The sequence below is a fragment of the Macrosteles quadrilineatus genome, unplaced genomic scaffold (genome assembly GCF_028750875.1).
Source record: "Macrosteles quadrilineatus isolate MER2022 unplaced genomic scaffold, UCM_ALF_1.0 Scaffold_2__2_contigs__length_208266976, whole genome shotgun sequence".
In the NCBI taxonomy this organism is placed as follows: Eukaryota; Metazoa; Arthropoda; class Insecta; order Hemiptera; family Cicadellidae; genus Macrosteles; species Macrosteles quadrilineatus.
In genome coordinates, this window is record NW_026542595.1 from 156,752,592 (window position 1) to 156,764,763 (window position 12,172).

Here is a 12,172-nt window from a genome sequence, read left to right on the forward strand (position 1 = left end):
ATCCTCTGCGACGTCTGTTAAAGAAAAATATGAAATGGGAATGGAATTCATCCTGTGAAGCAGCATTTTTACAAATCAAATCAGAGCTCTGCAGTGATCGAGTTCTCGTACCTTTCGATCCGGCTCTCCCTCTAGTACTAACTACAGATGCCAGCCCTACAGGACTTGCAGCCGTGCTTAGTCATGTCACAGAAGGAGAAGAAAAGCCCATTGCATATGCTTCTCGTTCTCTTACAGTTTCTGAAAGAAATTACAGTCAATTAGACCGTGAAAGCCTCGCTATTATTTTTGGCGTGTCACATTTCTACTATTACCTTTTTGGGACTCACTTCACACTAGTAACTGACAATGCACCCATTTCACGGATTTTCCAGCACAACAAAGCACTCCCTCAAATGACATCAGGACGTTTACTCCGATATGCATCTTACTTATCCGGGTTCAACTACACATTAAAATTCAAACCTGGCAAGGAAAATGAAAATGTTGACTGCCTCTCAAGAGCTCCACTTCAGCAAATAAATTCGACTGTTGATGAAATCATTGCCAATGAAGTCAACCAAGTATACGAACAAATGATTTTCGAGATGTCAGATGAACACATAACCGCTTCAACAATAAGGAGTGAAACAGAAAAGGATCCAGACTTATCAAGAATTGTAAAAGATCTAAAAAACAAGTCTGATGAAACAGAATATACATTGGTTGACGGGATTTTATTTCGCCAAGATCGTGTAATTATTCCAAGAAGCTTACGACCATCAATCTTAAATGAACTTCATTATACCCACCTAGGTATAACAAAAATGAAACAGCTGGCCCGCCGCTACGTCTACTGGCCCAGTATCGACAAAGAAATAGAACGTATTGTCAAAGGATGTGAAAAATGTGCTCTCACACGTCACAGCCCTCCCAAAGTTCCAGTACATCCCTGGGATACACCACAAGAGAATTGGGAAAGGGTTCATATCGACTATGCAGGACCGCTTGATAATACATATTTTCTCATGTGTGTTGATGCAAAATCTAAATGGGCGGAGGTAAAAATCATCAAAGACTCACCTACTAGTGCGAACACAATTAATATTTTAGAAGGAATTTTCTCATGTCATGGATATCCTCAAGTACTCGTTTCAGATAATGCTACCATTTTCAAAAGTGATATTTTTCAAAATTACTGCAAAACAAACGGTATTTTCCAGAAATTCATCGCTCCAGGGCATCCGGCAACAAACGGTTTAGCCGAGAGATCAATCCAAACACTAAAGAATCGCCTGAAAGCAGTCTCAACTGACCAAACTCCAATCCAAACCAAAATTCAAAATATTTTACAAAGGTACAGAGCAACACCGCTAGCTTGTGGTCAGTCCCCGGCGGAACTTTACCTGCACAGAAAAATAAGGATAAGACTAAATGCCATTTTCCCGTACAAACCTCAACCTTCAACTACACAGTCTTCACCTGCACGTTCACTATATGTGGGGGAGAGGGTACAGGTCAAACTTTTCATCAATAATGAAAACATATGGCAGTTTGGTCAAGTAAAGAAGAGGCTTGGGAAAAGACACTATCTCGTAGTTCTCGACTCATCTGATAGAATCCTGAAGAGGCACATCAATCAACTACGCCCAACGCTGGTACAGAGTCCAAAAACGAAAAATGTTACATTCGGATCAACGCAGTTGTTTGATGTTCCCAGAATTCCAAGACGACCACAAATACATAGGAATCCAGATCCAGTTGCAGCTCCAGAACCAAGGCAACCAGAAGAACAATCTCCAGCAGAAAGAGCTCAAGCTGAGAATGTCATACCACATCGTGAGCAAGCTGATAATACCAACGCCAGACCACAGCGTAAGCGTCACATGCCCTCAAGATTTAGAGACTACCAGATTTGATTGAAAAAGATTGTTCTTAATTAGTGGGGAAGACTGTCATATCCTTTAGTCTATCTTGACTTCATATGATTTAGTTAATAATTCAAATAAGGTCAAGACAGATGATAATTGTTTTTCAATGTTTACATTTTACTTTATTATAGTTAATCATAACAATTTTCAATAAAAGAGTTTCTTCAAATGTGTGCTTATTATGAACTCTAATTCAAAGTCACAACAACGATATAAGTTTATTATTTCAACCCCTTATTAATAGAGTGAGTATTTCAATTAGTTACATAAGCTTCGAGTCTTTTAAACTTATCGAAAAAAAAAATAATGACTGTTATTACTGCAGTTTTAAATAACGCCAGTATAATATTGATACTTGACAATTGCTTGATTTTGAGCACTCATAGAATATGACTGTTATTTTTTTGTATAATTCCTGTATAATAGGCTACCGGTACTTGACAATTGCTCGATTTCAAGCAACAGGTACACTAGGAAATCTAGGTACACTGAAAAAGGTATAATACATGAGAAGTGCATGAAGAAGTAATCTGTCTTTCTTCTAACGGAAGCACCAGAAGATCAGATGTTTTATTGATCGAAAGAGAAACAAACAATGGGATGATTCTTGATCAAACAATTTGATTTGAAATAAACCTAAATCAACCTAATGAAGTAAATGAGGAAAAGAAAAAAAAATATGAATCAACCTTTGAATATTTTGAGCAAAATTTCAAAAAAATTGAGGTAATTGGATTGTTTATTGGTTCTAGAGGAACATTATCAAACTTTTTTGTGATTTTTGGTAATTAAACAATAAGATTTGGACAGATCACTTTTGAAAATTATTATCCATGTAACATTAAGAGGTTCATTGACTATAATGAGAAATCATTTATATTGCAATCATCAAAATTAATCAGTCTTAATAGCTGTTGTAATCCTTCAAAACTTTGAGTGTATATTTTGTTCAGTGTCATTGTCAACCTCATTTTTTTAATGCAGATGTGCTTATTTTTATAAATAATTTATTTTCTCTAAGGGGCCCGTGTGGCAGAGCCCGTCGCACCATCGTGGGCCTTGGTCGTTGTCCCGGTAAAATTTCCTCCTAGCTGGTAGACCCCACTGTACTGGATATTAAAGAAATTATAACAACTATGTTTAGGATCACATGCAATTTTAAAGTTTCCAAAAGTTATTGATTTCACTTCCCAGAGAGCTAATGAAAACAAGAAACGAGGATTCTTGGTGAATCTGAGATTTTATATTATCGATCAATGGTGATTCATTCTTTTAATCAGAAGCTTAAAAGAATTTCATTCCTCTGTTTTGTAATCTCATTCCATTGCAAAGAAACATTAAATTCTCTATTCAATATAACTTTTTAGGTACCACATCTACACTTCTGGAGACCCGTAAGAATGACATAAGCTTCAAAGGGTTGATTGGATGGCCTCTCAAATCAGTTCACTTTTGGGGTGAACGACCTTCAGGAGTATGGATGTTGCGAATTAAAATACACGTAAGTTATGAGCGATAAGTTATATAGAAGATAATGCACATCATTAGAAAGAGTTTAACTTATTCTTCCGGTACACTGACAGAGTTTATAGATATAGGATATATATTTTAAAACCTCGCTTGAATAATTAGGTCTATTATTAGGATAGTCTGCAGCCTCTCTTTGTTAAATTTGAAAAAAAAATATTGGTGCCCTTAATTTTAGAACTAGGCTAAACTAAAAGCCTATAATCGAGATTTAAAAATTTTTTTACTAGTAATAGGTTGTATTTGCTGATTGGTTTGCTAAGAGTTATTGTTAATAACATGCCAGATATAATCACAAAAAAGAGTTTTTAATCAATTTGAAAAAATATGTTTTCTTACCACAGTTAACTTAGTTCTCTTTAAAAATTAATCTTATTTGACTTTAAAAATTCTTTCCCCATAAAATTCTTAGAGAAAAAAGCTGGATCTAAGTTTTTCAAATTGAGGTGTGACTTTTTTATTTTCTGATAGCTGATTTACCTTTGTCATTTGATAATTATAGTTAGTAAATTCCAGTTGATATTTTGTTTTAGCCTCTTCATATATTTCAAGTACCAACGGGAAAATTCAAAGGGTTTTTACTGATATTCAGTGGCACCCAAGATAAACCTCTTCACTACAACAGTCTGCCGAGGGAGTATTCACCTTTCAATGTAAAATAATGTGTACTTAACAATAAGTAGATTAAGAGAGATTTTTACTACTCAAATATACAAACGTTTTATTTTGTTTTTATACATACTGCCTCTTTGCTAGAGGTAATCAGCCTCAATGAATGAGTTTGGACTCTAGCAACCCCTATGTAAAAAAAAAATTGAAAGGTCTTATTCATTAGCAATATTTACCTAAGAATTATCTAATGAAACTGAGTTAGACGCAAAATAAATTTTTGAGCAATGGCAGTGATGATTTCAATTTCCTACCAAAGGTTTTACTCCTCAATTATTTTGGAGACTTAGCCAAAATTATTGATCATAATAGAAAATGTTTTGTCTATTGAACTATTAATTGGAGTGCATGACTTCTGTTAGAGGCTTAGGTTTGTATTCCTCTAATTACTAACGACTTTTAGGTTTATAATGTACTCTAACCAGGTGATTTGGGATTCACTTTCTTTAAACTTGAGGTCCCCTATCAAGTAAAAACATATAAATATCTTATAAAAGGTAGATAAGACCTCTTCTTTATCTCACATCTCCTTCACAAAAAGATGAAAATAATGTAATTTTTAATACAAAGTTCAAACTTTATACAATATTTTTTACGAAATTTCGCCTATCGGGTCTGATGATGATTGGAGTGTCCAATCGAAATCGATCACCACTTATCATCTGTTTTGTATATTTACCGTCTTGTGAGTAACAGTAAAAGCGTAATTATATGTTTTAAGTGTTATAAGACGTTTCTTTTATTTACTTTCCGTAACTTTAATAACACGTACAATGCTGATCAAGAAGTTATTTAATATTTTTAGACAAGTGATTTGAAGAACACTAAAAGGCTCAATAATTTTACCTTCTTTCAAGGTTTACCTCCAAATGTTTACAACAAATAATATTAATTTAATTTATTTTATAAAATCGTGATTCATCAACAATTTGTAGTAAAAATTGTTTTAGTATTGGACCTACATTTTGAGTAAATTTTATTAAAACAATGGTGGAAAGTAGAGTATGTTTTAGGATATGTAAAAAAATCGACTTAATGAATTTAATACTTTATTTATCAAAGACATAAAAAGATTTTTACAATTTTAATAAGTATAAATATATTTATATGATAGGAAAAAATGCTGTGTCATTAATTTGAACACTGAGTCACAATTGATAAAATAAAAGTAGAGAGCTTTTTTTAAAAACAAACACAAGAATCATTGAAATTGTTATAGTGACATTATAAGGGCATGTACAATACAAAAGCAACATTAGACTAATGTTAACCAGAGTTACAAAATTATACATCGTCATTTTTATAAATATATAATATATTTATAATCCTATTCTACCTTTAAATCTTACATTAACTAACTTAATCTTAATTGGAATTTACAAAATCAATAATAAATAATACTTATAATAATGATGTCCTCTGAAGAAATAAAATAACTTTATTTACAAAATAATAAATGTAACGGATAATAAATGCAAAAAAATACTTTTAATTACAAAATAATTTAAATTCAAAAACTAAATCTTCTATGAGGACATCATTTAACTATTCCTGTTGGTGTTACGGTGCAAAATTAATGGTAAGAAACCTAATTCCAAACAGTTTGGCTACTTTCAGAGATCTCCACTGATTTATCAATACATTACTATTTGTATATACAAGACCGCATGCTGATTTTAAAAAAGGTAATTGAGGCGGTAAAAACCAGGGGTGAAAAGAACAGATTAGCTAGGACTGAGTCACTGAAGTTAAGGAAATGCCAGTAATAATGAAACCACTGGTTTTCATGATCCAAAATGGAAGTGGTTATTGTTAATTTTAGATATATTTGTGTACAATAAACTAAATTATATTACACATCCTTGTAATTGACTTTCATGTACAAAAAAAAAAGTTACTAACTTTAATGAAACATAACGATAAAATAATTCACGAAACAATGTAAACAAGTGAGTAATATATCCGTCGGACCAAGCTGATTTCTGGGTATCAATTAGGGCGACATTTTCGTTAAAATAGGATGAGAGCAGTATACAGTCTTTACTATCTGGTCTGGCCCCAATACACACCACAATACTATGAACTTAGGTAAACATTCATTCAGAAATAATACTTTATACAGAATGTCAGAAAAAATCAACAAAATCTGAACACAGACAAAGGCGAGAGAAGAAACTCTTTGAGTCCAAACGATTGAAGAACTTGTCAAATTGTTGCTACAATGTCCACTGAAATCATCAAACACAACTTTCTCATATTAAATAAACAACAATTTGATAAACAACATGCTCAGCGAGAAACCTTATCGCTCTTAGTAAAAATTACAAATTTTGTCATTTCAATACAAAATTAGGATGAAACATGTATTTCTAGTATTTACAATGTTGGATTTATCTAGATTGAATTTCTTTACCTAATCCCTACAGGTTGGGTTATGTACAAATATTTGCTATCTCAGCATGCGGTATAAGTACAACACTCAGTCTTACTCAACATAAGGCAAAGTCAATTGAGAAGCACACAAAGCGAAAACTGGTCTCGTTCAAACATCACAGCATTCTTAGATCTAGCCAGAAGAAGCATCGTGATCGGAAGTTATTGTCTGATATGGTAGGCCTTTCGGTGAACTATGTACAGAGTGTAGGATGCGAAAGGAACAGATGTAGGGCAGTTTTAGTAAGGCTGGGGGTGACAATTGTATCTAGGATCTGTGTGAGTAGTAGAACTTGTCAATGTCATTTGGGATTGAGAATGTACCTTGAATAAGAGTTATCTGTGGTTCTCAGAGCAGATCTATCCTTCAGAATGCTACATAAACTACAATATTGTTAGAGGTTGTTTATAATACAGGGTTATTACATAATGTTTTTGATTTTGATAATAGTATTACAAGATTACGTATTTTTAGAAAGTTTGAGTTCAGACAAATAGCACTGTTTGTTGAATCAGTTGTTGTGAATGATGTTTGGTGGACATATTGGAATACAGGAATTTTAAAAACAGATCTGGTATATCTAAATAATGGTGAACTCCTGAGCTTGTCTTTTGAAAATCTTCAGACATCACGTTTTCAGATTTAATTATGGAGCTGCATCACAGGTAAACGTGTGTACACCATACAGGAATCTTACTTGAGTTCCACTAAAGAACTATAAATTGTATAAAAGCAATTTCTCGAGATATTATACTTACAACAAAACGTTTAGAATTGAAATCTTTGATTCCTTGAGTCAGAAGGGGTTTGTTTAGCAAAGTTCTAAAATGCCAAGAATTTGTGTAAAATATATTTGTGTTTTCTTTATAAAAGTTAAATTTGAAATCATAGACATAATATCAATGTAATAACCCTATATATAGAAAGTAAAATTAATAATACGCCACAATGACAGACTATTACTAAACTAAACCTAAAATCAATGTACACATCACAAAATAAGACTAATTCATCCTATTCTAACAAAATATAGTAAAAAATAAGTAGATCGTAGGTGTAAAAAGTTTAACAAAACTTATAAAATCTTTCTTACATCAATGAGTGTTCTTCTATTTGATCATTTATCAGGTTTGCTAAACATGGTTTGTGGATTTTACACTTCTGTTTGACTAAGTTGTAAAATATTTGACTTACAAAATGACTTCTGAATGATTGAGTGTTCTCAAGTTTAGTATAAAGCTGCATTGTACGTCAGTTGACATTTCACACACGAACCAAAGCTAATTGAGTTAGTAAACGGAAAAGTCTAAATCTAAACTATACAAGCTAGACACAAGCCAACACAGGTTCACGACTATACATTCTAGTAGCCAGGTCCAGGGTGAAAGACAAGGCATCTCTCATTGGGCGACTCAAACTGCCGAGTCCTTACCAACAAAACTGGTCTTGGAAGTAGCTTTCTTCAGATCAAATTCAACTGTTGTGTCTTTTTTACTGAAACATAAAACAAAAATGCTTAATTTCCTATTATTTATGATATTTATTTGAGCTTTAATGATTGTTTTCAACATTAAGTAATTGTTTAGTTATGTATTCTACGATTGAAAGAATGATGCGTAGAAAAATATTATTGAATCTAAATAAAAATGTTCACTTTTAAACAATACTTTATTTGTAAAATGTATTTGTTGTTTTTATAACCATTCCTCATGTTTTGCTGTTTTTTATCCTGTTGAACTATTTTGACACTATTTTTATTGTAATTATTTTGACACTATTTATTGTACAATGTACATAACGAATAAAGATATTTGAATTGAATTATTCTAAATATGGTTTAAAAAAATTTAATTTGAGCATCAAATACCGTGTGTTGGTACCTGGAAAAGATTTCTGAAAGCAAAACTGAGAGAGAGGTGTTAAACAGTTATACAAAGAAAAACTAAAGTGTATAATGATGTAGACATCATTATTAAATATTCTTAAAAAAACTTATAAAAATACATAATTTATTAGTTTTCATATCCCAGAAATGTATGAATCTTTAGTGTATACGAGATAAAAAGAGAAGTTTTCCTCAGTTAATGTATCTACCTTTGTCTTCACTGTGTAAACATTTTTATTCTGGACAAAATTTAACTATTTAATTTGAAGTTTAAAATAAAAAAAATTTATTTTAAAAATACAAACCTTATCATTAGGGTTAAACTATTGAAAACGTAATTATTAATTAATTTCCACTCACTCTAACATTGGAGCTGATTCAATCTGAACTTTGAGGTCCCTGTGTCCATTGTTGAGAAGCTCCTTTCCCTCACTGTAACAGAAAGAAATCCCAAGTTCAAAAAGTTTCAAAAATAAAATTACAAAATGCAGGCAAGCCACACAACTAAATTCAATCCCAACTAAAGCATTTCACTTAATTCACACCAGGCATGATGATTTGGTTAATCCGTACGCTAACTAAAAATTTCTTCAATCACTGAAAGGAATAAAAAAAGTCTCTAGCACTTCACAAATCACATCACAACTACACATTTAAAGCGGATAGTCTGGTAGCACCGATCACGACGACTGGTAGAAACTTTGCACAGTTTGCGAAGAAGACACAGAGATAAAGGAAGACTTCTTACAAGACAAAGTTCACATCGGGTGGGAGAGGAAGTTTCTCGGTTTCCGAGTTGGAGTGGTTGCTCTCGGAGCTCGAGGTTGAGGCGTTACTGCAGTACGGGAGAGGGAATCGCCAGCTGTAAAGACTATCAAACACACAGAGTAGTGTACATAGAGTAAAGGATTAAGCGTGCTGCTTGAGCCTTGATCATAAACAGTTACTGGTATCCAGATTGAAAATGACTATTAAGGCCCGGTTTCCCCAAAACGGTGTAAACTACGTTTATAATAAACTAGCTTACTTTTAAACTCCGTTTAAAATGTGTGTTTGGTTTCTCCAACATTTTACTGGCTTTGTTTAAGATAAACGGCAATTCGAGCGGTTGGCAATCCTGAATGTGTATTTGTAAGGAATCTTCAGTGGCCTTTGGGCTGGTGTTTTCTACAACCACCACAACGCTACGCTACAACTCAGTAGAGCCATAGAGCAGACAGCAAAGTGCGAATGCAGCTATAGAATAACATCACTGTTTAAGGTTATGTTATAAAGTTATTACAAGTTGTTGTCAAATTCAGATTCATTCCATTTATTGAAATGGTCAATTCTGTCCCTTATTTTAATAGGCCCTCTTGTTCTAGGTACTAAAGTATCATAATCTTCATCTTCTACTTCTTCGGAAATGTCTATTAACTCTTCCGTTTGAGGGAGTAAATAAGTTACTGCAATTAATTAATAGTAGCCTAACTTGAAATAAAATCAAATGTACTAAAAAAAAAAACTTAATAAAAACAATAAATTAAAATTAAATAAAACTTAACTTAAAACTATCCCTAAACCAAGCCTATTTTCGTTCAAATGAATTTGTAGTTGCTTCAATTATTATTGTTTTAACACCTACTTTTTGTTTTGATTTGAGGTTATGTTACTGTTGTAATTTACTGATTTGAACTCAGTTTATTTTATCCCCAGTAGTTAAACCAAGTCAAGAGGTGGTTTAGTTTGAACTTAGATTAATACCTAGTTTAAATTTGGGGAAACACAAATCAAAGTTAAACTAAGTTTAAATCGCCGTTTAACTTAAAACTAAGTTTAAATGAGTTGGGGAAACCGGGCCTTTAAAGGATTAGAAACGTTTAAGTTAAGTATAGTTTTTATTATTTTAATGTCGATGTCAAAGAGAAAAACCAGTCCCATTTTGTTTTGAAATGTAAAAAGTAAATATTAATAAAATAATTACATAAACATTTTAACTAATGAATTATACTGTTTTGCTTATCAGAACTGACAATCAAAAGTTAAAGTTCCAGTACCTGTGTTAATGTTGGATCGATTTCTTGTAGTTTTATTCAACAAGTTTTATTTCAACTTTGTGTTGTTTTGGGCAGCACGATAAAGTTTTTATTACAATGTGGGCTATTTATTATTGAAAACTATAACTACTGTCATACTCCTCCATGCGGAACTTTTAACCAGCTTGACATCATCCTCTTTCTCACTCATATTTTGTAGCTAATAGTTAATAATGAGCTAATAATGCTCATATTTTGAAGATAAACATGAGCAAACTTATTTATAAATTTATATATTTTCAAGACAATTCACAAAACAGCAAATAACCCCTTAAAAGCTGGTTTTTCTTGTATCTCAAACGTCTTCAGATCTTAAAATTTCAACATTTAGATTTGTAAACGATAGACTGTTATTTACTGCGACACATCTATTTATAAGTTAACTGATTAGAATGAATTATTTCAAACAACCATTTACCTTCCAAGTTTGGCATCATCGTCATTCTTGTTCTTCTTGCTCTTTCCACACATGATATGAAGAATTCCTGAATACAAACAAATCATCAGATATTGATGTAGGCGTAAAGGTAATAAACTAAATAAATATTTAAAATTTCCCAATGAACTTTCAAACATAAATAGTAAATATTAACCTTAATATTGAAGAGTGAAAAATATTTTTGAATATAAAAATGAAATCTGTTTCATAAAAGGCCGGAGAGACATGGCGTAGACCCAAATGCCATTTGTCATTGCTCTATCAATTGATACAGATATCTATCAAAAAGTTAAGAAACAGAGAGTTTAGACCATTCCTTAGAGAAAAACTACAAAATTTCCGATTTATCTAAAAGGTGGCGTTATTTAGGATGGCTTGTAGGGAGAGATGAAAGGGATGTAGGGAAAGGCTCCCAACTACACCGAGAGTTACACCACAAGACTCTAGAGGTATAAACTTATCAACTGCAATCAGTTGGTTGGGGAAGGGTTCTTGTGTATGCAACTCTAATTGACACTATATAAATATACTGATTACAATGAAACCTCCAATAATTTTGTACCTGTATCGTTGACAAAGAAGCAGGAGACGTCTACAATGACCAGTATGATGAGTAGGGCTGCCACTACGATGGAAATGATGGTTGTGCTGCTAAGATGAGGGTCAGAGTGTTTGGCGGGTCCGTTATCATCGGAACCTACACACACGCAGACATAAAACACACACTCATGTAAAAATACATCCACATATTTTAGAAACATGTTTCTTCATAGAATATTACTAAAACCTGGAAATATTAAAACAGATTATTTAATTGGTAAAATATTGTTGTATGAGCAAATGAATTTGTGGTTTGTTTCTGTTTATTTCAAACTCTTAGCTGCATTGAAACTAAAAAAAAGTGCTTATATGCAGTGACTTTTTATTTCTTCTTCCCATTATGAGTAAGTTGTGAATAATACAGGGTTTAACACAATTTCAAGCTGAAACTGTATCTGTAATGATACAACTTTATATTAAGTTCTAAGAACTACTGTGCTAAGGACCAAGGGACAGTTTTCCATTGGGATTGTGACAGACCATGAGCTAGACCAGTTCTATTTCAATGAATCTCATGTTAAATATCCCTAAAAGATTTCCTTTTTATTTTTTTTTTAATTGTGTTTCTACACCATTGGATTATTTTTGTAAAAGGGATGTTTATTTAAAAGAGGTTAAAACTTGATACAAGGG

The 12,172-nt window shown here is 32.4% G+C and overlaps 2 protein-coding genes across 4 annotated transcripts in view; one reads left to right on the forward strand and one right to left on the reverse strand.

Annotated features, from left to right (window-relative positions):
* Positions 1-4,635, forward strand: part of LOC128987228 (neuroendocrine convertase 1-like) — a 29,159-nt gene extending 24,524 nt beyond the window's left edge. For 2 of the 3 annotated variants that reach the window (XM_054407973.1, XM_054407974.1), the window contains 2 exons: positions 3,278-3,411; positions 3,971-4,635. In XM_054407973.1, coding sequence (XP_054263948.1) covers positions 3,278-3,411; positions 3,971-4,099 — 263 coding nt within the window. In that variant the 3' untranslated portion in view covers positions 4,100-4,635. Of the gene's footprint in view, positions 1-3,277; positions 3,412-3,970 lie in introns of those variants that run through there. The other variant, XM_054407975.1, reaches the window with a different exon arrangement.
* Positions 4,636-5,142: 507 nt separating this feature from the next.
* Positions 5,143-12,172, reverse strand: part of LOC128986810 (fasciclin-2-like) — a 297,561-nt gene continuing 290,531 nt past the window's right edge. The window contains exons 13-16 of the mRNA XM_054407342.1: positions 11,502-11,636; positions 10,919-10,985; positions 8,786-8,857; positions 5,143-8,034 (exon numbers count right to left, since the gene is read on the reverse strand). Coding sequence (XP_054263317.1) covers positions 7,953-8,034; positions 8,786-8,857; positions 10,919-10,985; positions 11,502-11,636 — 356 coding nt within the window. The 3' untranslated portion in view covers positions 5,143-7,952. The remainder of the gene's footprint in view (positions 8,035-8,785; positions 8,858-10,918; positions 10,986-11,501; positions 11,637-12,172) is intronic.